Source organism: Saimiri boliviensis, chromosome 8, assembly GCF_048565385.1.
Source record: "Saimiri boliviensis isolate mSaiBol1 chromosome 8, mSaiBol1.pri, whole genome shotgun sequence".
Classification (NCBI taxonomy): Eukaryota; Metazoa; Chordata; class Mammalia; order Primates; family Cebidae; genus Saimiri; species Saimiri boliviensis.
In genome coordinates this window covers 54,157,757-54,183,810 of record NC_133456.1, presented here as the reverse complement: position 1 = coordinate 54,183,810, position 26,054 = coordinate 54,157,757, and the positions used below count along the sequence as shown (strand labels likewise).

Genomic DNA, 26,054 nt, shown 5'->3' with positions numbered 1-26,054 from the left:
GCCTAGGCAACAGAGTGAGACACTGTCTCAAAACAAAAAACCCCAAAACCCCATTTAAGAGTGCAGCTCCGGCCTGACGTCAGTGCTTCTCAACTCCAGCTGTTGCACATTACAATCACCTGTGGAGCTTAAGCCATATCCATACCAATTACACCAGAGTCTCTGCAGGGAGTGGGGACAGACATCAGTAATTTCTAAATCTTTCCAGGGGATTCTAATGTGGAGCCAAGATTGAGAGGCTAGGCTCTCTGCACTACTCACAGAGGAAGGAGGCAGGCATTGTCATTAATTACCTGAAAGGTTGGTTAGGAAAGCTGAGTTTCTGGGCCCCATCCCAGAACAAAGGCATCAGAATCTGCATGGCAACAAGTCCCCTGGGTAATTCGGGGGCATCCAGAATCCCTTACCTTAAAAGTCCAAGTGCTACTGCTCACTGGGAGCAGTGGCTTCTGATTACCACCAGGTGGCTCAGGAAGTCAGAGACTAAAAGACCAGACTGCCTGGAACCAAATCCTGAGGAAAGGAAAAGCCTTCCGGAGCAAGGAAGGATGTGGCTCTCTCAGAGAGGCAATTATAAATTCCTCTTAGAAAAGCTCTTTTAAGTAGTTAATTACCCTTTTGTGTATAAAGAGGCAAAGTAACAATATGTACTCAAACTAACTTGTGTTTGCATAAATAAACTCTGTAGAGATACATAAAAAAATAATAAAAATGTCTGTGAGGACTGAGTAGAGAACTTGGAGGTAGCTGACAGGAGGACTGAGCATTTTCAGTGTATGCCTTTTAATACTTGTATTTCCTTTAAGTTGAATGACTGTCTTACCATTTCAAAAAGTTAAAAAAAAAAAACAAAAAAACACCAACAACAAAAATCCTTTGAAAACCATCCCAGCCCCTTTTTAGGGGTATGGGATAGTGGTCCCTGATCAACAGAGGACAAGCAGTTCACAGAAATCGTAGGAGCTGGGCAGTGGCCTTTTGGGTTATGGCCATGCTGCAGAAAAAGTGCTAGTCTAATTTCACTGTTGGCCAAACTCCAGAAACTGGAGATTACTCTTTCATGCTCAATTCCCACTTTACTTACCTCCAATTTTACCACAATAACCCTGTAAGGAAGAATTTTGGGCTGAGCCAGTAGGATGGGACTTGGACCTCTTTGAAAGTTTCCTTGAGTGCTTCAAAGATGCCAGGTGAGAACAGTTCTCTGGGTGAGAAGTGCTGAGCTCCCCGAAGCAAATCTTAAGGGCTGCCTGAAAAGGCCGCCAGCACTCCTATGTGGGGTGGCATCATGCAGGAAGTTCCCATCTGCCCCAAACCTATGTGCCAACTTATTACTGGGCAACAAGTCTCTTGTGTTGCCGTATTGACTTTTTAAAAACCAATGGTTGTGCTCATGGAAAGGGTCGGTTTCCTTCTCCCTGGAAGAAAGGGGTAAGGCAGGCAGCCTTCAGAGAGAACAGAGTAGACAGCAGAGTCGACCCTATGATCCTGCTTTTTAAAAAGTTCACAACATCAAGAGGGAAGTCTCACCATCCAAGCCACTGGCAACTGAAACTATCTGCCCAAACTGTTGGCCATGAGGCACGTATCAACATAATGGGGATAAAACATTCAGAAGTCCTTTCTAAACTCTTAGGAGTACACTAAACGCATAGTTTCATGAGCTCAGTGTGCTTTCCAAGTTCCAATGGGTAGTCTGAAGAAATATAAAGTTGAGATTTCAGGTATCTTAGGGAGTTCTGATGTGAGAAAAACCCTGCAGAGCCCCCAAAACCACTCCCCTGATTCTGTCTAAGCAGGGACAATGGTCCTTCATAAAGAAGAATCTCTTATCCAGTAAGAAACAGGAAAAAACACGAAAAAGAAAAGTAGAGTAACAGTGCTCTGGACCTGGTCCTCTAAGGAAACAAATGTTATGTCCTTCTAATGATCATGGAGATAGTTCTTCGGGTTGTGGACAATCCAAGGCCTCCGAACAGTGTCTGACTTTAGAAAACCAAAGCAGGGAGGCAAATGAATGTACTGGCAAAGTCCATTTAAAGAGGCACTAGTAAATGATGCCCAAACAGAGGATCTGGGATGAGATGATTACCGGACAGTCACCTTAGCAAAGCTTACTATTCACCAAAGTCATTCCCACCAAACACTAGTTCTCCAAGATGTTCCTCTAAAAAAGGTTCCAAGGTCAAAAGAGCTTGGGACATGTTCCACATTATACATGACATTCCCTACTTCAAGAGTTACGAAGCACAGTGCTGATTAAAGGCTCTAAAGTTCTGCAGTAAAAAAACAAAACAATTTTTTCTTTTTCTTTTCAGGAAAGGCTTTAAAGTTAAACCTTTTTGGCCATGAACTCTTCTTCCACTTAAAATCCTGTTTGGGAAGTACTAACTACACAGTACCACACAAGGTGTCTTAAATTGCAAACTGGAGGCCGGGCGCAGTGGCTCAAGCCTGTAATCCCAGCACTTTGGGAGGCCGAGGCGGGTGGATCACGAGGTCAAGAGATCGAGACCATCCTGGTCAACATGGTGAAACCCCGTCTCTACTAAAAATACAAAAAATTAGCTGGGCATTGTGGCGCGTGCCTGTAATCCCAGTTACTCAGGAGGCTGAGGCAGGAGAATTGCCTGAACCCAGGAGGCGGAGGTTGTGGTGAGCCGAGATCGCACCATTGCACTCCAGCCTGGGTAACAAGAGCGAAACTCTGTCTCAAAAAAAAAAAAAAAAAAAAAAATTGCAAACTGGAGCACATGGCTCCTCTACCTAAAACCTTCAACTGAAGCAATTTCTGTGTTACCTGGCCCGTGCTGGTTTCTTGGACCTCATCTTATACCATGCTCTCTTTCTTGCTGTCTCTCAAACAAGCTGTCTCTTCTGACTCAAGACCTTGACACAGCTGCTTCCTTCTGCCTTGAACCCGCTCTTGCCCACATCCCAGTGGCTACTCTTTCTCATCCATCCTTCTCAGTTCAAAGACTGACTCTTTAGACAGGTGTTCCATGAATCCCCCTGGCCTGTATATTTTTAGCTCTTGACTTGAAAACAAATTACCTCTAAGTTCAATTCCTGGCCCTACCACTAACTTGCTGCATGACACTGTATCTCAGTTTTGTTGCCTATAAAAAAAGCAAAACAAGAGTCAGGAGGAGGCTGTAATCGTGGTCACCTGACAGACAACTGTGAACATTAAAGATATTTAAGTTGTTTGGTATATAGTTGGCTCTCATAAGTCTTGGTGATTGTTGTTTCCATTCTCTCCCTTAGGACAAGCTATCATCTCCTTACTCTTCTGTAGACCATTTTTTTCTCCCCTCACTGACTCCCAACTAGACAGTGACCTCCGTACATGTGACAGTCCTTCTGCTTTGAACCCTAGCACCCAGAACAATAAGCAGTTGTGGAACAAATGAATGAATGAATGACAAAGCACCTTCTTCTCAGGGCCAAAGGCCAGCTTCGTTTAGATAAGCCTATCTTCATAACATCAGTTTCACAGGAAGTAAGACGACAATGCAGCACTGTGTAAAGTCAGCTCCTCTCCCAAAGAACAATAGGCACTCACTTCCATAGCTGTGCATTCAGATGCTTCTCCACCATGAGGTTGAGGGCGCAGCGAAGCCGGTTCCACCTGGAGTCAAACACGTAATAGCCTCTTCCAATCTGCCGGCTCCCAAATGTGCAAAACTGCAAGAGAGAACATAGCCGCGTGCTTGCTGACTCCCACACTGGCATGCCCCGTCAGGGTTCTCTCTCCTTCAGGAAAGGAGCTAACCAGGAAAGACAGAACTGCCTCTGAGTACCGGAGGCTGTGAAGCATGAGCCTGACAATGCCTAGCCCTGAGCGTCATGGAAGAGAAAGGGAAAAAATCATGAGACGTCCCCAGTACAGACTGTGTGCTGCCTCCGGGGCACCCTGTTCTGAGCTGCTCTCACACCTTGACCGCGTCCCACACATATGGGCATGCCAAGGTCCCTGGCGCGCCCCCCTGCAGTGCCCTGTCCATGCTGCGTGGGGAGGGTCAACGCGGGGGTGGACGTGGAACTTACAGATGCTGGCTGAGGATGATGACCTGAATAATGACAGTCCAGTTTTTCAACAGACTCTTCTTTGTCATCGCCTTCGCCCTCCTCACTGGATAACCGAGAAGCTGGCTCAGTGGCAGGCAGGGGAGGGTGTGGAGATTCATGGACTGGAGGAGGGTCAATGGGGGCACTCCCACCTTGCTGAGCAGGGCAGCCTGGAGGCCTTGGTGAGCAGAAAGTGCAGCACGGATCAGATCACACACCTGGCAATCAGCCACCTTAACTGAGATACAACAATGTATCCAAACAGCCTAGGGGAGGCCTGGGTTCCACCACCAGCACTGGGGGAAAACAGATGCTGATCCAGGTGGCTTGGGAGTAAAGTTCTCTCCTGAACTGCAGATGTTAAGTTCAGCTGTTTGCCAGATATAATCAAGGTAACTTAGAATAAATCCTTTCTATTGCCATTTGGGTGGTTCAGATCCCTCTTTTATTCTCCCCCAAAGAAGGGGAAATACACGTGGAATTTAACAGAATTCTTTGATTTCTCTTCAAATTTCAACTGGATTTGGTTTACTAGGACAATAAATGAAACATAGTCATCCTTCAGTATCCATTGGGTCCAGGACCTCCCGGGGTTAGCAAAATTAGTAAACAGACAAATGTACAAAGTGGCCTGATATAAAATGGTATAGTATTTGCATATAACCTACGCACATCCTCCCATATACTTGAAATAATCTCTGGATTACTTTTAGTACCCAATACAATGTAAATGCTATGTAATGTATTGCTTACGGAATACTAACAAAGAAAGAAAAGCCTATACATGTTCAGTACAGACACAATTTTTCTTTCCCCAAATAGTTTCAATCTGCAATTAGTTTAATCCACAGATGCAAAACCCATGGATACAGAGGGCCGACTATAATTCTCAAAGTGCTGTAAGATAACTTAGGAGAGACAGGAGGTGACAGAAGAATAAGGTGGTATTGCCACTTTATGAGGAGAGCTTACAGCCTCTTACTCAAGGGCAGTAATGTGTTTTTCCTACACCTTTAATGGCCTCCTGGTTCTGGAATTAAGCTTACATTTTTCTAAATGCAAAAACTTCAACAAGGAGATGACCAAAGAAAGGACTTGGGGAGGAGTCTCTGGCCAGAACCTGAGCACACTCTGGGGAGCCTACTCTGATGGCTCCTCCAGCACACTGCACAGAAACCATAAGGCTCATGCTGGGATAGGCTCAGACAGACACCTGTGTTTCCATGAGGGAGGTGCTTCCACCTTTTTGCAACCATTTTAAGGATCAGACACGTGAGGCTGAAACAGTAAGTAATAGCAACCAAGGGCTGGCACATTCCTCAGCAGAAGCTTTTGCTGCCAATAAATGCCAACACTGAAGCCCCTCTTTCTCTACGTCTTTCTCTTTCCCTTCCCTCTGGAAACTAGGTAGTCTTTACTTCAACTTGGTTCAACATGTAAGCCCAAACACACATTCCACCATCACTGTCTCTGAGGTATAAGTTCTCATTAAAACACTCTGATCCTCTGTTTATTCTGCTACTAAAATGCTAATCCATACTCAGACCAAAGCCCCAAATGAATGAATGAAAAAACACATTGATAAATGGATGCTGTAAAAACCCAGGCTGAATGCCTGTCCCCAGCAAGAATTCTCACTGCTATATAAAGACAAATGAGGGAAACTGCTGCCAAAGTCATGTGAAGTGTTCCCATCACTAACCCATAAGAAGGACCCAATTTCTGCCTGCTCAACAGGGTTGAGGCACTTGATGTTGAACAAGTATAGACCAGGTAACTCTTAACTATATTCCACTGCTTGCATTTACAACCAAGAAGAGCCCTGGTTGAAACCTACTGATGAACTCAATCTCTTTTTTTTTTTTTTTTAAAGCAAAACTCCCTCAAAAAACTATCTCCACAATGAGTCTGAGGTATGTTTCTCAACATCATGACGATACTGAGGTTTTACGATACTTGCAAGTCTCATCTGTGAGGGAGGGAGAAAGAGTTGGAGGCCTTGGCTTACCTTGGAAGACTGGGGGTGTGAGGTTTAGGTTTACTAGCTACAAAAGGCTTTGATTCGGAAGGAATCACTCCATGAGGGTTTTGGTGCGGCTCCTGTGACGTTCTAGGAGGGGCAGGATGCGGGTCCCTGAGAGGCTGCGGTGGTTGCTGAGAGTCCGGATGGCGAATCAATTCCTTTTCCCTGGTTTTGTTTTTGTGCTCGGCTAATAACACATCAAATCGTTTTCTTCTACCCTGGACAGCCCTGCGCTGGGTTAAGGAATGTGTCTGCGGACCAAAGACACAGAGAAACTTAAGAACCTCATTAATAATTTTTGGTTTGCCTTATATCCCAAAACACCACTCCCAATAAAAAAGCAATCTAGACCACAAGCAAAGTGAAAGGTTACTCAGCACTCGATAAGCTAAAAACCTTAAGGGCCCAATCTTTTCTCTAGGCCTAGCTAGACCGAAAGCACACATTCTAGGCTCTAAATGCAAAAGAATATGAAAATGTTATTTCCATCAGAAGAAAAAAGAAATGTGAGCTGATTCCTGGTATGAACTAAGTGTAACCATTAGTGACATATGACAAGTACTCATGTTTTGTGACATAAAAACAATTTGGTTTTGGGGGCTCTTATCAACTCCATTAGAAAAACCCTCTTTTAAAATTTTGAATGTTAATTTAAAGAAACAATTATTCTATAAAACATGTATCAGAAAGTGTTCTTTTAGTAACTTCCAGAAAATAAAAATTAAACACAATTGCGTCTCTCTATTCCAATGAAAATGCCATGTATAAAGAGAAAGTGGCCCAAAGCATTCTGCAGACTGCCACAACCAAGGAACACTGGATAGAAGATGAGGCTGAGAAGAAATGTTATGAACAGAAAGGGAGACAAAGTAATCACTACAGACACTGGCTATGGAAAGCAAGGAAATGGACTGGACAACACCCCTGGGTCTTCAGACAATGTCTAATTTCACAATTAAGAAATGAACACACAGAGAAAAAGAAAAGTCAAATTATGGCAGTGTTTGTCTAAAGAAGGCAACCAATACAAACCTGTGGTTGAAGCAAACCTTATTAAAACAAATGTGTCTGCAGTTCAAACACATTTCACAGTTACTGGCATTAAAACAAAATAAAAACAAAGAAGCCTATTCCATTGCTAACAGAAGATGAAAGTTGAATATACAGGTGTGAACTGGTCAGAGTTGGGCAAACGTTATTGATAATCAAGTCCCATCACGTGAAATGACTTTTCAGGTCAAGTTAAACCTGACTATTCCACACTGCTGAGTTCTCAGTCTGTACAAATGCAAGGAGACATTAATCCTGAGGAGTGGACTAGTTTACATGAGCTACAGTGGCCCTAACCACATATCCATCAACATATAGGAATTCACCCACATTTCCTTCTTTTATATAATAAAATACTGTAAAAGTGTGTGTGCATGCCCCTACACATAATAAAAATGTACTGGCATATTTGCTACAACTTTAGGGACTTAAAGGGGGAATTTAGGCTTCTAACTTCCATTTCCGGTTGACTAACACAACCCACCTCCTTACGACACACTGCAAACTATATGTACCTAAATAATTTAACCTGGCAGACATAAAGGTGTTTAGCTTTTTACATTTTTACTTTTCTTTAATATGGAAAATATAAGAAAGTAACCTAAATGAAGACAAGAGACTTTGTTTTGTGTTATACCAACAACTAGAACACCTGACACTGAATAAATGCTTCGAACAAAAAGTTTATAAAAATAATGGCCCTCCAATGTGTGTTGAAAGAATGAATGAACATAAAACATTACTGGTACACCTGTGTGTCTCTCCAAGCAGATGTATAAACCTCTCCTCAGCTTGAATGTCCCCAGTGCCTAGCACAATAAAGCCAAACGAAGAAAGCAGGCAGATACATTTTCCCAGCTCATTTTGAAGAGTAAGTAGAGTTTTCACTGAGCTGTGAAGAGCATTCCAAACAGAAATCCAATGGAGGTTGCCCAAGGCTCACAGGATGAAGACTGACTGCGTAACTAGACTATGTGGCCCTGCACACTCTTAAGACCCTTGCTTACTGCTCCCTGCTCCTATGGTCCCACGTAACTCTCCCTCCCTCTTTCTGTTCAACCACCTGGCTGGCTTTAAGGTTTTAAGGAATTTGCTCTGCTCCTGTCACAGAGCCTTCACACATATTGTTTCCTCCACCTCACCTGCCTCTCCCATCCCTCTCTGCCCAGATAAATTAGCATATTGATTTCAGCCCAATGTTCCTATGGCAAGAAAGTCTTCCCTGGCCAAACTTCCCTATTGCAGGCTTTCATAATGTAGTCCTCTCATCTTTTTATAACTCATCAGTGGTAATTTTATACTTATTTTGGTGATTATTAATCTCCATCTCTTTCATTACACTATATACTCCACAAGCAGAGGGAACACGTGGTGACTGTGCTAAAACCTTTATCCCCTGGGACCTAGAATAAGCGAGGCCTATGCTCACAGATGTATGTAATAAAAAGTTCTACAACGAGTGAATGGACAAAGGCGACAGGAGTCACAAATCTCTCTGCATGGAAGGCAGAGAAGACATTCAACAGCATATTAGACAGATGAAAAAGTGAGGAAGGGGCAGTCAGGGTAGCAGACAGATAACAGAGAAACAAATAGCAGCAAATCCCCTGATGGTGAAGAGAGCAGATAATGTTCTAAGTCTAAGACAGACAGACCTGGCAGCAATTTGGGAAACACTCAGGGTAGGGACACAAAGGAATCTTTAGCCCTACCAAGCTTAATGGATTCAGACCAATGTTAAGGCAAGGTAAGGAAAAAGAACCGACAAAATAATTAAAAAAAAAAGTCAAGGTATCCTGTAAAAGGGCAAGCCTGGTGGATGCTGCATTTTCTGCCAGTTCTATGCTGATCTCATGACAAGGTGGGGCTGAAGACATATTAATGAGATGACAGGCTTCGCCCCATGCCACAGAGAGTAATACACCCTTAAAGAAGGATAATGGGAACACATATCATTTAAAAAGGAAGATGGAAGGAAAAATGCAGACCCATTCAAAGTCAGTCCACCTATCAAAAAAAGGCACAAGAAGAATGCTAGTCAAGCTCCTGAAGATTTTGAGTTCAAAAAAAAACTTTCGGCAACCTCACTTTTGGGTATTCATCCAAAATAACTGAAATCAGAATCTCAAAGAGGTATTAGCACTCTATGTTCACTGAAGTACTATTTACAATAGACAAGATGTAGACATAATATAAATGTCTGTCAGCAGATGGCTGAAGATAACATGGTATATACATACATTGGAATATTATTCAGCCCTTAAATAGAAGGAAATTCTGCAATATGCTACAACAAGTATGAACCCGGAGAACATTATGCTAAGATAAGTAACCCAGACACAGAAAGAGAAAGACTGCATGATTCCACTTACATGAGATCTATAATCAAACTCACAGAATTAAAGACTAGAATTGTGGTTGCTAGGGGCTGAAGGGAGAGGGAAATAGGGAGTTACTAATCAATGAGCATAAACCTCCAGTTAAGCAAGATGAACAAGTTCTAGACATCTGCTGTATAATACTCTATCACAGTCAAAAAATACTGTATTGCACACTTGAAAAGTTGTTAAGAGAGGAAATCTCGAGTTAAGTGTTCTCATCACAATAAAATTCGGAAAAAAAAAAAAGAAAAAAGGTGTGGTTCCTTGTCACACTCTATAAATGATTTAAGAAGAGCATCTTGGGTTTTAAAAAAGCAAACCTCATTTCCCGTAGGTACTATACTCTTGAGAAATCCATGTTCCTGAGAGCCAGGGAGAGGCAGGAAGAAGGCAGAAGGAGTATGACAAGTAGTGATCATGATGTGGCAGGGCTGAGGCATGCTTTCACACATTCTCTTAAGGGCAAGCTAAAACTAACATAATTCTACAGAGCTCAGATGGCTATCTTGATAGACCACCACCACTACACCACTGTGTGTTCAATTAGTACCCTATACAAAACAAAAGCAGTTTGTTCTAAGAGAGTTTTTAACCTAGAAATCCAAGGATGGGCTTAGGGTGGGGGTGTCCATTAACTGAAGACAGAAAATTTCAGAATGTCTATGTGTATGCACTATTTTATTCTGGGAATATGGACCATGGTTTTTGTTGTTGTTGTTGTTGTTTTTAATGAGATAAAGGCACTCTTGACCAACCCTTTTCCCAAAAAAGTTCTGAACCACTGTTGTGAGAAAAAATCTACGCATTAAAATTAAATTAGAAGCTTAAATTAAAATAAAAACCACTTAAAAATTCCTCACTCCAGAAGATTATAACATGCCTCCACTAGTTCGGGGGTGAGGCAGGGCCCGAAGTCCTTTATACAAATACACTTTAATAAAATGTAAAATAAAACACTAATAATTTTATTAATTTTTAGAAGGAAATGCTTACTTTTATCATTTTTACTCTCTCCCCCTCCAACATTTTAAAATTACATACTTCAAAGCAATGACTTTTAATACTTCTTGAATCTTTCTGGAGGACAGCTGGGGACACCCTCCAGAGAAATGCACATATGCTCATTTATGTAGAGGTGTTCACCAATGACCTGAAGCCACCTCCAAATCAATAATCCTTACTTTTCAGCAAATATACTACCTTCTTATTAGCATACTGCCATTTTAAAGAAAATAAGGAAGACCTCAGAGCAAAAAGGAAGACCATTACATTTTCTTAGCTTGTATATAAATTATTAACATATTTTATCTATTTTTTTCTCTCTTTCTCTCTTAAAAGAGATAGGTATCATATTGCCATCCAGGCCAGACTTGAACTCCCAGGCTCAAGTAATCCTTCTGCTTCAGCCTCCCCACAAGCTGGGACTTACAGGTATTCCTGACTTGCAGTATTTTTTTTTAAACTAGAAAATACGGCTATCTCAAAGTCACAGACTTTTAAAAAAGCGGTCCTTTAAGATTTACGAACCATGGGTTACACATTTTTTAAATGTTCATACACATGCAAAGGAAATTTCTGGACTTGCTTTAAGTCAGTATTATTTAAACAACAGTCAAGGGTAGCCTCTCATATTAAATTTCTGTGTGGAAATATTCAAAGTCTTTAAAAATAACAGACTGGGAAAGAACACTGTTCCACTGGATTCAACACTGCTCATTAGAAACAAAACCTCTGTCAAGATTATAATTTATAAAAACACACTTCACATTTTGTCAATTTGAGGCTTTCTTCAACAGAACCAAGTTATTCCCTCACCTACACAATTCAGAACAACCCCCAGAGCATCCTCTCTGGGTTAGAGAGACTTTGGGAGTAGTGTGGTACATCCCAGTCTCCCATGTTTATCAGGACAATCGGCTTGACTGTTTATCAGAAGTCTACCTACCTTGCATGTCAAAGACCGGGTGCAGGGCTTCTTGGTGTCGAGATCAATAACCCCACAGTGGATGTCAGGATCAAACTCTCTTTCTGTCAAAAGAACACAGGCATTACATGCGGACTGCCAAACTCTCCTCCATGTATTTTGTAAGTAAGAAAATAGAAGAAATTGAGTTAAATTATAGCCAGAATAAAATCCACATTATCAATAAATAAAGAACATACAACATGTGAGCACTGTAACAAAGCAGCAACATCACTAAGACAGTGGGTGACTGTTGCTATCAGATGAAAGGAAAGATATTGTTTAAGTCTGTATTATTTCCTTCAGAAATACACCACTAGAAAGCTACTTTTATATGATCTACATACACATACACATTCTCATGCTCTTTAAAAACCAAGAGTGAAAAGAACAAGCATATTAACTAAGGAACTTCCTCTTAAAAGTGAAGTTAACCAGTTTTAAAAATAGGAATTCTAGATTACAGTTGATTTGCTCCCCATAAATGCCCATTTAATATGTAGAGAAGCATTATGAAGAAAGAAAATTTGAAGTTACCTGATAATCTCTTATTTAAAAATTTCCTATTATTGGAACTGTCTTCAGATTTCTTTTCCAGAGCGGGTGGTGCAGGAAGCCCTTTGCCATTCAGAATCTGTCCAGGTGAAGGCAAGGTTGGCTTTGGTATTGAGGGGCAGTTAAGGCCAGGCTTGACTAAGGAACTCACAGTAGCAGGACAGGTTGGCCCCACCGCAGATTTCAGTAGTGTGCCATCCATTTTCGGATGAATCTTTTCCACTTTCACAGAGGGCGTCATGCTGTCATAGAAGGAAGTGAGAAAACCAGTGCCTGAGTGCCCCAGCAGCCCCCAGGTGAATGGTGAGCCACAGGGATGAGGTAGAGCCTGGGTCTACCCAAGTGCTGAATAGGGCCAGCCTCTTGGAGGTTCCTTATGAATTTTGTTAGTAAGGTTCACACTTATTAAGTCTATAGCCCTTCTGGTGAGGCAAAACCCTCAGTGGACCATCAAATTTACCTGGTCTTTTATCATGTCAGAAAAATTTTACACATGAGCCTATGGGAGCCTTATCCCTGATACCCAATGCAATGCAATTTCTGTAAGAAGCAAAACACGAGAAGTAGAGTCTAAAACAGGCGTCCCCAAACTATGGCCTGCGGGCCGCATGCGGCCCCCTGAGGCCATTTATCCAGCCCCCCGCCGCACTTCAGGAAGGGGCACCTCTTTCGTTGGTGGTCAGTGAGAGGAGCACAGTATGTGGCGGCCCTCCAACGGTCTAAGGGACAGTGAACTGGCCCCCTGTGTAAAAAGTTTGGGGACGCCTGGTCTAAAAGAACCAAAGACTATCTGCAGACTAGGACTGCCATTTTTAAGAAAGAATTCATCAAAACAAAGTAAACTTCTAAGTGAGCAAGTATTTCCAACAAATGTCACTAGAGACTTAGGAGAATTCAAACATGCCTAATAACATATCTCAAAGAGGTTCTTTGCTTCTCTCAATAAGGGAGACCACTGTTTAATAAACATATGTTGTGTTACTAAAGTGGTAATTCTCCAGTCCTTGAAAAATGTTTCTATGACAGGAGCTTGGGAATGCCTGTGCCACTAACAAAGAAATGAATCTTAGAATTTTATTGACACTATCATTTTGCTTGGTAAAACTGAAAATACTGGTAAGAAGCTAACAACTGTCCTGGTTTCTATCAAAAGCCCTAGCTCTAAGTTAAGACGATCTGAATCAATGAGGTTGTGTAAACTTTGTTCAGTGCAGTCAGTGTTCTAACAGCTGTTAGGCTGGCCAGTGACTTATACACAACGCTGGCAGTTTTTCTGGCTTTGAGACAGCTCCTGGAACAAAAACCAAGCTTGCTGTACTGTACTTCTGATGGAATAAAAGGGGCTGGGGGCTTAGCCACCACAACAAACAGCCCCAAACAGCTGTACCTGGAATAGCCCGAGAGCAGTGGAGACACTGCAAGATGTCACATCCTCTCCCAGCTGGCAAGGTCTTTATGCAGCAGCAGGTGCTGGACCTCGCCCTGAGATTAACCAGGTTACCAGACCCTGGATCTACGACCTCCAAAGGCAGGCTGGCCCAGGAAAAGCCACCCGCCACCAGGCTAAGGGATGCTATGACAAGGCGAGGTATGTTTTCATGGGAATGCACGGCCACTCCCTCACGTGACCTCAAGAAGCCTGCCAATCTACTAAGCAACCATGCAAACTTGCCAAAGCCATACTTGGTAGGTGTGAATCCCCTTCAGTCTTCCCTCATCACTGCTGTGATGTGAACCTAAGGCTGAGGGGAGGAAGCACTGCTTCCCTATTTGTTCTGCAGACCCCAGAAAATTATATAGCAGCATCTGGGAATCTCCGCAACTTTTCGTCATTGCTATCATCAACAGCAGCAGCAGTAGGAGTGCCAGTATCCATTCATTAACTGTCTCCTATGGCCAGGCACTTAGGTGCTGGACATATATTAACTAGAATATTCCTAATAAGCCAACACAGTTGCTGTTATTCTTAGACTCAGAAAGAAACGGTGCCTTGCCCAAATCCCTACAGCTAAAAAGTGACAAAAGTGGGACATAAATCCAGACCTTTGAGGCCTTCTTGGACAAAACTCCCCCATCTCACTATCTCACTAGGCTTCCCTCTGCTCATCTGGAAAACGAGGATAATAACAGTATTTATTCTATAGGGTTGTTGTGATAAGTGATACAGTATACATACACATAAAGTTAGGTTTCAGTAGCTAGCACCCAAGAATGGATCAATAAATATTATTAACCTTATTATCATTGCTATTACTACTCTGAAAAGTTTTCTATGACATGATAGGGAAACATCGAGAAATAATATAACACACATTTGAATTCTTCCCCAAGTGCTCTCTTTTATATTATTCACAGGCACTCTCAGATTCCACTGGTGTACACAGTTCCATTTCCAGCAGGTAAGCTTTAAAAACCCTCCCGGCCATACTCACATTCTACCATGGGGGACTCTACTTTGCTGGATGGGATGCATTGGCCTGGTGTTCCCCCTGAGCTGCAGTTTCTCTTTGGGCGATTTCAACAACTTGGAACTTGATGAGGATGCACTAAGAACACCTCCACTGGAAGAACGGTTGCTTCCACTTGCACTGCCTCCTTTGCTTTTGGACAGAGAAGGGAAGAAGGAAAATACTGAAGTGGGAGGAACAGCCAAAGAAGGCTTGCTGGATGAGCTATGTCTTCTTTCTGAAAACGAAAATGAAGAAAAAAAGATATCATGTTTCAGGCAAATCTCAAATGTAATTCTGGAAGAATTCCCTGAAATCAATATAATCAATATATATACTTAATGTGTCATTAAGTGAAGATATGTTAAACCCAGCAGCCTTCAGTAATGGCTTATCTAGGCCCCACAGACTTACTTAACATTCTAGGAACTGGTCCTTCTGTTTCTGAAGTATCGCAGCATAAAGAGTTGTATCACATATACCCATCAGGAAATTAAACAACCATCCTAAATATGAGAATATTGCCTTTTGGGTTTTGCATGCTAGAAATGAATCTCACTGGCTCCAACTCACACTAAGAGAGGAAAATTATTCATTCAACTGCAGAGCTCTGCTAATTGACACTGCATGCAGTTCTTTCTTCCTTTCCAACACAGCACCTCTCTGATTTTCAAAATAGCAAAATCTTAAGAAACAAGTTGTACCTTCTTTTTTCTCCCCCATCACTACCAGCATATGACACCAAATAAGAATGTTTCTAGGGTTATCTTACCGTTCCTTAAGAATCTGTGCTGAAATTTTCCAGTGAATCATTTTACTCCCCACCCCCCACCCCTTTTTAAAATAATCTCACTTGACTACAGATGGCATAGCTCCGGTTCACACCACTAAGATGCCAAAGGCACAAGACAAAAATACCACAAATAGCTACGCCTGTTTTTTAAACCAGGAAGTAATTCATGTTTAAGTATAGACTACAAAGGTTTAGCTGAAAATAAATCTATCCACTGGAGAATCAGGTTTTCTCAGAGTAAGGTAATCCATACTAATATAAATCAAGAGCTGCTGAAGAATGTTACCAACAGAAACAAGTAAATTATTTGGTAATTTTATCCACTTGAATGCCTCAATGGCTACCTTTAATTACTTAATTTAAAATTACACATTTGCTTAACTCTAAATTTTAAAATGCATGTGATCCAACAATGACTTATCACAATACGGGAGCAATATGAGTATTTAAAACATTAGGTACATGAGAATCAATGACCACAGTAACACTTCAACAGTTTATTTCCAAAGGTCTTCTTATAGCAGTCCTGAGCTTCTTGGTAAAACTATGGTGACTTATTCCTGGAAGGGCAGTACTTCAATGATACTTTATGAAGTCCTTAAGAGTGTGTTCCACACCAGGACAAAATTATTATCCTAGCTATCATGTACAGACAAAATTTAAATACCTATTCTCCAACTCAACTACACAAAGGCTACAATCAAGCTAAGAAGGTTAAATTGATAGTGATTTATAAGTGCCTTTTGCTTTTTGTTCACTCCAATACGAAAGTTGTGTATAAGGAAGAAAAATCTAAAATAAATTCAGTTTAACAGTTTTCTAAATTTGTCATCTGATGGTTTTTTTACATTTTAGTTTTGCTCTCTTTTATGATCCCAAAACACTCTGAACATACTTTCAAGCATCAGCACTTGTCGGCCAGGACTCTAAACATGTGTTTGCAGTTTTGTCACCTGCTTCAGACGATAGAGCTTCTGTGAGCCATGTCTCTATCATCTTTCTCTGTAAGGCATGGGACAGAGGTCTTCAATTAACTTCTGCATGACTGGTAAAGCTTTTCTTGTGAAAAGGAGTGATTTTTGGAAGGCCCTAGACCAGTGGTTGTAAACCTTGGCTAACCAATGGAGTAATATAAGGAGCTTTAAAAACACTAATGCATAGGTCCCTCCCTCAGAGACTGTGATTTAATTCGTTTGGAGTGTAGACTAGGCATCCAGATTTTGACAAGTTTCCCTGTTTAATTCTACTGTGCAGTCATAGTTGAGACACTACCCTAGACTAGGCTAATGTCTCAAGAACCATTAACCACAGCTGAGTAAGTTAGCATCTGCATTGCACGGAGAATACTACCTGGTATAAGGCACTAAAGGGTTTGTAAAGTAAAGTTCACTGCTACTACTTGCCCTCAACTAGTGTTTTCCAAACTTCCATCAACTGCAAACTATTTTCATTGTTCTTACCAAATCCACATAAAATACTATTTCTTTTACTCAACATTTTAATTTACATTATCAATTCCATCATTTCTTCCTCCTCTTTACTCTAATATTAACCAGTCTCTCATGGGGGCATCACTGGTATTTTGGACAGGACAATTCTTCATACAGGATTTCAAGAATGTTAGTATTCCTAGTCTCTTACTGCTTAATCACCAGTAGTGCCCGTCTGCCAAAGACAACCTGAAACTACCCCCCAATCGATTTCCAGATGGGCCCCAGGGTGAAGCAGGGCACCTCTATCTTCAGATGAGATAGATTTTTCCAAAACAAGAGCATCTGTTAAACAGTAAGTTCAAGTTCAATAAGCTTATTATATAAACATAAATAAACATTAAAATATTCATCCATGTTTATCTATAAAATCATCTTGTGTACCCCTGAAACAGTGCACTAAGGAATAGCATGTCTATGGTATGCAGACGACAGAGATAGCATTCAACTAGAACTCTGACTTTTAAGAAGTAGACTCTAGGTATCAATTCCCAAGCAGGTGTCTCAGAGGAAATATGTGATATATTTTGAAGATCAAATGATTAGATAAAATTCTTGATCAAATTAAATACCCTCAGTTCTGTTACAAAGCTTGTTTTGAGAATGCAAATGTATTCCAAAGCCACTGATATACTATGAAACAATTTGAATATATTGAAATTTTGTATTTGCTTTTTCATAATTTTTGTCTGTAAGAAATACTAGGTGAACCCAGAAAACTATACCTTGCTGAAATGAGCCACATGGGAAAACACAAAATGCACACTCCTCAAACTTCCACTGTCCACCTCAATTCACCGCCATGGGTATTATCAACCACACCCAAACACATCTGATGCTACAATTTTTCATCCAATTTCAGAAAACTTCTTTCCACCACTTCACGGTCAAGCTGCAACCCTTCCCAAGCCTTCCACAAGCAAATGCCAGATCTTTTCAAGGTAACTGCCATGTTTATTCCAGCATTTATGTATTTTTTGACCATTTAACATTTGTTAAGTCTGTGCTACCATTTTCATTAGGTTCCTATGTTTTTCTGTGTGTGTCACTGACGAGGTCTTTCAGTGTTGTGCCATAACCCTGTTTTCCCAATAAGCCTCATGTGGTTTTTGTTGCATAATTTTGCATTGTGCAGTAATTTTTTAGGAATGCATGTTGTGTTATAGCAGAACTGACTGTAACTTTAAGTTTGTACTTTCAATTTTCTATTCCCATCATTGCCATCCTCCCTATTTTCTTTAGTTAGCAGCTTCTTTTCTTGCCTATTAACTCTTAATATGGGATTCAGCACTAGAAAATCAAGGTTCAAAGCTTCCTAACATTAAAAGTCTGCTGCTGTATCAATATTTCCAAAAAATTCTATTTTCTACTTCAATAACAGTAAAAAATATTTAAAAACTAAGAATGGCAATCTATCATGTGAATTTTTCATTTACTAAAACTTGAAACAGATTGTATGTGTGTGGTGTGTGTAAGTAACTAAGATTCTGGCTGAAAAGTGCCAGCTCAAATTCTTGTCATGCTACTGAACTAAGCTGTTCCTTAACATCATGGGCTGGAAACTTGTTCTGTGAAAAGTACAGCATCTGGCGTCCCCGCCCCACCCCCCCCTCCCCCCGCAGAAAGGAGCAAAAACCAAATTTAATTATAGTTGAGTTGAACTCCCCTCATCCTTTCACTGTGAGTTCTTATTTTTTATAAAATTTTATCTAGCTTTAAAAAACTGTTTGTTCCCAGATCAGAAGAGAAACAGGCAAATTATAGGTAGGGTTAGGGACCCTATATTAAATGGACAAAGTGGTGGCCAGATGCTGAGCACAACTGCAATGTGGTCTGCTGGGGAGTCCAAGTTGAGTTTTCAAAGCGCTCCTCTCTCCAGGATCTGGCACCAGCCCAGAGAAAGCACACTGTGTCCCTGAATGAGGAGGGCATGATGAATGGCTCCAGCAAGGGAGAGACAGGCCAACTGACAGGCAAGTACAGACACAAGGAAAGAGCAGAGACAAAGAAACACAAACATGCCTAAGTGTGTATGTGTGTATTGTGCTGAGGAGAAGAGAGGGAGACAGAGCTTCATGGGGCTCCTTCCCCTTGTGGCTTCAATATGTCTCATGGCAAGGGCAAGATATTAGTGGTGTAAGAGAATGCACAACTCTCTACAGGTTTTCCAAAATAGAATGCAACCGAGAATACTGAGCTTTTAATTCTGAATTCATGCTGAGATTTTTTTCTTTATAGTAAGTATTACCCAGGTACACACCAAAAAGGAGTTCAAAACAAATAATCAGATCTTTTTATATCATAAATAGTGCTCTGAAAACAAATGAAAATAATTTTATAAAGAGCAAGTGTCAAAATTGGGGCACAAATCTAAAAAGCAATCGAAACAAATTGTAACTCCAAATACTAACATTCATACTTGAAAATAATCTAGGATATATATGAAGCTTTTTAAAAAGTGGTTATTCCTTGGATTATAGCTCTATTTTTTTAAACATTTGTGTATTGTTTTTCTGTAATGAATACAGTTTACTTGGTTATCAAATACATACTTCTAAAGAAGAAAAATCTCGTGTTCTGGTCTCAATTTTACACATGCCAAAATTAAGCAAGGCATCCTATCATTCCTGCGCATAGTATCAATTTGTCCCATTCTCAATGGGTATCATACAAACGGCTAACTACTAAGACACCCTCATAAAACTTTAATAACCTCAGTTCTACTATAAAGCTTGTTTTGAGAATGGAAATGCATTTCAAAGTCACCAAATTTGTCAAATTTCAATGTGTTCAAATAAACAATTTGAACACATTGAAATTTTGCATTTGCTTTGTCATGATTTTTGTCTGTAAGAAAGACTAGGTGAACACAGAAAACTATACCTGGTTAAAAAGAGCCATGTGGGAAGATACAAAATGGACACCCCTCAAACTTCTACCATCTACCTCAGTTCACCACCATGGATGTTATTAACCACATCCAAACACACATGATGCTACAATTTTTCATCCAATTTCAGATAACCTCTTCCCACCACTTCATGTTAACTCACAAGCTGCAAATCTTCCCATATCCTTTACTTAGGGCTTTTTTTTGTATCTTAATAAAAACCTTTTACTAATCTTTTATAATCCAAACAACTGGCTGATGAGAAATCTCACCTTCAACAACAACAACAACAACAACAACAACATCAACAACAGCTGCTACTGTGTATTGTGCAGAAACCACATGCCAGGTACCATGCTATGGGTTTTAAATGGATTATCTCATTCAATCCTAACCATCTTTCTAACAAAGCAGATACTATCATTATCCCCATTTTCCAGATGAGGAAGCCAAGGCTTTAAAGGACTCAAGTCAGTTGTCCAACATCACATGGTTACTGAAGAGGCAAAGACGGATGCAATCCCAGGAAGGCTGACTCTAACACTTGGGTGAAAGCACGAGGCAACTTGCCTGCTCTTAAATGGCATTATTAGCAAATCAAAATATATGATCCAAAAGCAGGGGTAAAGGTGAGGGTTGGGCATAAAACCGTAAGAAGCCCATCTTCCCCAAGTGCTCAGCAAAAGCAGGTTGTCAGCATACAAGTTTTTATAGGCTGAATATCTGTCATCGATGACAGTTTTCTTTGGTACATTCAGGTTAAGATCCAGAATATGTTTAAGGGAAATTCAGATTGTTTTAGATTTCATCTTTCTATTTTGGAAGTTGCTATCCTAAAAATCAGCTATGGGTATGTCAGCCAGTGTAGCAGTTTTTTGCTTGGAGGATCTTAAAGCGTCCAATATGGTTTTCATAGAGGTAGACAAATGCCTAGACAGACAGGGGAAGGTCTCTAACGAAGCCCCACCTCCAAGTCGAAGACAATTCAAAACCTGAAAGCCAAGCTACAAGTTAAATCCTTGGACTTGATTGAGAATTTGTATGCCTGTTTGGCACACTTTTCTCTGATTGGTCCCCAGCCTTCACCTATTTTATATATACCTATCCTTTCCAAATTGGTTTTTCTATACTGTCATGCCCACCTTCGAGTTGTGCCTTCAGTTTAAACATTTTTGCATACTCATAAACCAATCAGCATGCACGCCCCATTCTGAGTCCATGAAGGGCCCCAGACCCAGCTACCACATGGGCAAACCATTCCCTTTTCCCCCAGTTCCCTCTCTGCTAAAAGCAGTTTTCATCACTCAATAAAATTCTTCTCCGCCCTTCTCACCCTCCAATGTTCTACATATCCTTATTCTTCTTGGGTGCAATACAAGAGCTCAGGAACCACCAAACACAGGTACAAACTATAACATGGGCAAGCTGCGGCACACCCAGCGTGGCCAAGGGAAGCCCAGGCAGGGCATCGCTGACCAGGCATCCCTGGCTTGCAGAGTGACCAAGAAGAAAAATCCTCCATCAGTTTGAAGAGTGAATTGTGACAGAATGTGCCAATCGGGGCTGTCTTTATAGCTTGGCTAAAAACAATCAACTTACACAGTTTCCAGATGAGCATGCTCTACAAAAGACCATCAGCAAACACCTGTTGAGTAAGGTAAGGCTGAACCCATCAACCAATACACAATACAATATGCATGCTTCTGGTCACTCTCAGGTTGTTTATGGTCACCTTCCCAGCAGAGGCTCACGGCTGTTGGATACAGTCTTGGTATGTATACGCTGAGTGATCAGCCTGAATAGAATCCAAATCAAATAGAAAAATTTCTTGAAAGATTACCTGAAAAGAGCAAGAACTTTAGAGTCAAGGGTATGTGGGTTCATATCCTTGCTCTGCCAGTTACTAGTTGGATGACCCTGGGCAACCAGCTCACTCCATCCTCGTTGGCAGCATCTTCAACTGCCAAGCCTACTTTGCAGGGCTGCTGGGGATTAAACGATAAAGAGTTGCAAAGCCTGCAGCACAAAGCCTACTATGGACCAGGTAGTGGGAATTCAATAGTGCATAAGACAGATGCCCTTGTTAGCTTAGTTGATGCCAGCTACAGGCTTATTTCTTTAGACAGAGAAGTACTCACAAGTAACAGTTCCTGACTTCTAAAGCAGGTAGAAATCACTTAAGAACAAACAAAACCCTCTTTCCTATCAAGTTATCTTCTCCAGTGTGGTAAGGATTTAGTTTACATATTTTTATATGCCATTTCAGGAAGATAATCAATTTCTTTTAATTTAAGAGCTCAGGAGAACAACTTTACGAATTCATTTAAAAATTAGAATATTCACACTAAACAGAATATTCATTCAAGTTAAACTTATTTACAAATAAAAGGATGGCTCATTTTCCACACTCAGGAAGAACTGCAGGTAGAATAAAATGAAGATCAAGTCTCAAATTCAGTTTACAGTCAAAGGTGGAAATTTGGGGCAGATAGAATTCTAAGTAAAACCCACAAATTTTTCTTTAAATGAAACCCACACTTTTGGATAGACTTAGTCAGTAAACGTTAAACAGAGTGTGCACTTTACATTGACGGACCTTATGAGAACTACCAATGCATGCTTCAAGGAATGCACGATTTCATGCTTTCTGACAGCTCCATTCCACAAACATCCCATAATAATGTCCATTTAAAGCAAGAACTTTCAATAATCAAGGTTATACATGGCTATAAAATGTAAAACATAGGTAAACACAGAGTCTTTGGCCAGTCACAGTAAGTAACAAAAGCTTAGTTTAAAAACTTTAGGTTATTCATTAAGCTGTCCCTTCACAAAATTATTTACTGTTTATTTTTACGTCCAGGTTGAAAAATAACTGAAGCTTGTTATTATACAGATCCCAATTAATCCAAACTGTCATACTCCATTTCCAGGCCACCAAACACAATTCGTGAGATGTCAATTGGTATCATGTGTCTTTCACAAGGATTATTACTCCTTAAGAAAACATCCAAGAGTAAGACCTGAGGCAGACTAGAAATTAAGACTGCATTTAAAAAAAAAAAAAAAAATCTCAGCACTTCTTTCTTACACATCTACTTTGCTGCACACTAGTGCTTTCCCTAAACTTTCATTATTCACAACTAAAACATATTTTGGATCCTTTTCCAAATCTGCACAGTATCTAGACTATTATTTACTTAATATATTTTAAAAATAGTCAGTGGCTGAGTAGGCACTAATTTAGCATTACCCTAAGCAATATCTCCAAAAGAATGACTTTGTATTTGATGCAGAAGTTTTATATATACATATATTTTTTCTCATATTAGAAAATACTTGGTATACCCTTAAAAAAAATCACACCATGGACTACACATGAACATTAACCATTTAATATTTCCTCATTACTTTCATTATTGTCAACTTTTTCCTCTAAATTTTCTTATTCTTCTTAAATGCACTCACATGTGACCTGAAAAGCAAACACGGTCCTACTCCATCCACTCTTTGTTGTCACAGGTTCTTTTTAATCCTAAATCTGCTTTATCTTTGATCTAATTTCTTTAGGCTCCCCAGGCACTTGATGAAACTATTCCAGAGAGAGCTGAGTGTAGTCTAATTGCCGAAAAGGAAGCAAGTTGGTGGGACTGTTCCTGGAATATTCAAATCTCAAGTTGGGGAATTCAGAACTGACCTCTGACATGCAGTGCCTCAAAGGACAATTAGCCAAAATTGGGGCTGGGAGGCAACTTCAGAGCATGCTTAGGTGGGTTACAAATGGCACTGCAAAACACTGAGAAAAAAAAAGTCCTTACCACAAAGCACTCGGCATCATTTCCACTAGAGAGATTTAACTGAAAAGGATGATTTCAACACTGGCTGCCCTAACAAATTAGTCTCCAACTGCTACCTCTGCCAAATTCATCTCTCCTCCCCGTAATGCGGAGGTGCTTTTAAATTAAAACGTAAGGGGAAAGGGCAGAAAAGAGAGTCATTTATAGCACTTGGGCCACTTGAAACAACTTTTCACCAAAGGTCCTAATCAAATTATCAAGCTCTTCAAGTCAGTGCTTTATGACAGAAATAAAGGCCCCACTAAAGTATTCGGGTCTCTTGGCATTTCCACGTCTCTGGGCAGAGCGTGCACTACAGCATACCCATTCACACTGGCTGCATGAAAGAGAACAGATCACAAAGGGCAGATTACAAGGGAGAACGACTCCACTCTGGTGGGGGAAGGGACAGGCGTGAATGGATTGTAAATAATGTTGCTAAGAAAGGAGCAGAAATATGGCAACCTCAAATAATCCTCTTGCCAGGAATTCTTCCCAAGAGGACTCTTCTTTCTGAACTCTGCTTTCAAGTATTTGAGAAATATGAAAAACTTATTGAATATCTGGGGGATACTCCTTCCCTGGCTGCTTAACTTGTAGCTCTTTGCAAACATTTGTAAAAGGGCTTTTAAAAAATTAATCCAAATGCTTTATTGAAAAAGATGGAATAATAGGGAAAAAGAGAATGTACAGAATGTTAAAACAGGTGAATGTAAACCTCAGCTGTGAATGGAACATTCCCCCCCCCCCCCATAAAACAGCTTAAGTAAAACAGAGTGGTCTGAGTGATCAGTTAAGTTCCTGAAGGGCGCCCTTCCTGTGCTCCTGAAATCCTGGTTCAAGGTGCAGACTTTTGACCCAAGGGTTATCATCCTCTCGTAACACAGGCATACACACACTTAGGGAAAGTACCTTTTGGGAAAAGGTTGCTGTTGCTTTTGAGCATAACACGACCAACCGTTTATGCCACCTCTGTAATCTTGCTGTCACCGTTTCTGACTATAGACACCACACGATGAATGACATGCTGGCTGACACGTCTACTTTGCTAACAGCTATAAGGACTTCTCTCTGTTATCCTCAGCACAGTGTTACCCAAATGATGCTGACATAGTAGAGCAATAAATCACCCTGCCTGAAACAAACACGACTTCACTATCTGAGTGATATACATGATTTTGTAAAATTTCACTCCCCTTTCTTTCTCTCACACCATCATTCATTTGAACTGTTTCTATTCCTCAGGTACCAACATGTAAGAAGAAAAAAGAGAATCCAAACGAAAATCCACTAGTCTATCTACTTCTGATTTAATCCTCTATGTGTTAGGGAAAAAAACACCTTAGAATTTCAGCAATTTACAATTTAGCCTTCTAACATGTTATACTATGCGTAGTCCAGCATCAAACATACTCAGTCCTTACACAAGTATCTCTATAGTTGCATTTTGGTTTAAGTCACCATTTTTCCCAGATGAAACATATGGGCTATTATCAAAATGCAAAAAGACAATTAAAGAAACAAAACACAGTCATTACCACTCCAATCCAATTTTTACATATACATGAAAAGAGAGAGACTCAACGGGACAGGGTAAAACTCAAATTAGAGGAGTTGTCTTGTTTTTGTTTGGTTGTTTCTGTTTTGTCTTTTAAGATATGAATTTCTGTGAAGGAATCCCAACAGGGATCACCAACTTCCCAGTTCAACAAATAAGAGCAACTCTGTAAGGTGCAACAAAATGACAAAATCATCTGCTGAAAAGTGCTACACTGAGCCTGTCACAAACCTTATTGCTATTTCCACTAGTTTTATATCCTTTTTATATCACTTTATTCTGGGTGGGGAGGGCAGAAGACCTGAAGACCAGAATATGGAAATAAGCAAAACCTCACATTTTGAACACAGCCTAAAAGCTTCCTTCATTATACAATCTGTTAATAAGGAATGAGTGATTAATTACTCAGGAATGCCAATGTTTTCAACGAGTCTACAACACACATTTTTTTTTTTTCCTGAAGACAGAAATACTATCTGCTGCACCTACAGTCCAGGGGTTGTCAACTAACAAAACATCAGAAGTGACATGCAGAAACCATGAACCTAAACTGTCCGACAAGAGTTTTAAGAAAAACCAACTACAGAGAATAAACAGGAATTTGATTAAAGGTTTAAGATCTATTTGTATTTAAAGTCCTACAATGGGGGAGCTAAATTTCAACCTCAATTAAAACCATCCGGTCAAGCTCATTATGGAGAAGGCATGAAATCTGAATCCCCTGAAAACTAAAGAACTCAACTGACACCTCACTTCCTGCATGAAGACAGAAGGTCTGAAGACAGGTAAGGTAACATTGACAGCAGCCTTCCCGTCCACCCAAGAAGAATCAGCTTAGCTCTGCTGGTTACCTTAATAACACAACTGAAAAAAAAAAAATTAATCTTTTCTGGCTGTCAGTCCATAATTAAATTTTTATACACTCAATTTAAGTTACTGAATGACTTCCCAGGGTTACTGTTTGTATTTTGAAGTTGTTCTTCCTCTTGATGCAGCG

General features: G+C 40.4%; 1 protein-coding gene across 6 annotated transcripts in view; it reads right to left on the bottom strand.

Annotated features, from left to right (window-relative positions):
* The window catches only part of ATXN7 (ataxin 7), a 138,410-nt gene that overhangs the window by 9,803 nt on the left and 102,553 nt on the right, over window positions 1-26,054 (bottom strand). For all 6 annotated transcript variants that reach the window (XM_039477065.2, XM_074404489.1, XM_074404486.1 and 3 more), the window contains 6 exons: window positions 14,476-14,728; window positions 12,026-12,285; window positions 11,471-11,553; window positions 6,080-6,345; window positions 4,051-4,249; window positions 3,566-3,687 (listed from right to left, as the gene is read on the bottom strand). In XM_039477065.2, coding sequence (XP_039332999.1) covers window positions 3,566-3,687; window positions 4,051-4,249; window positions 6,080-6,345; window positions 11,471-11,553; window positions 12,026-12,285; window positions 14,476-14,728 — 1,183 coding nt within the window. The remainder of the gene's footprint in view (window positions 1-3,565; window positions 3,688-4,050; window positions 4,250-6,079; window positions 6,346-11,470; window positions 11,554-12,025; window positions 12,286-14,475; window positions 14,729-26,054) is intronic.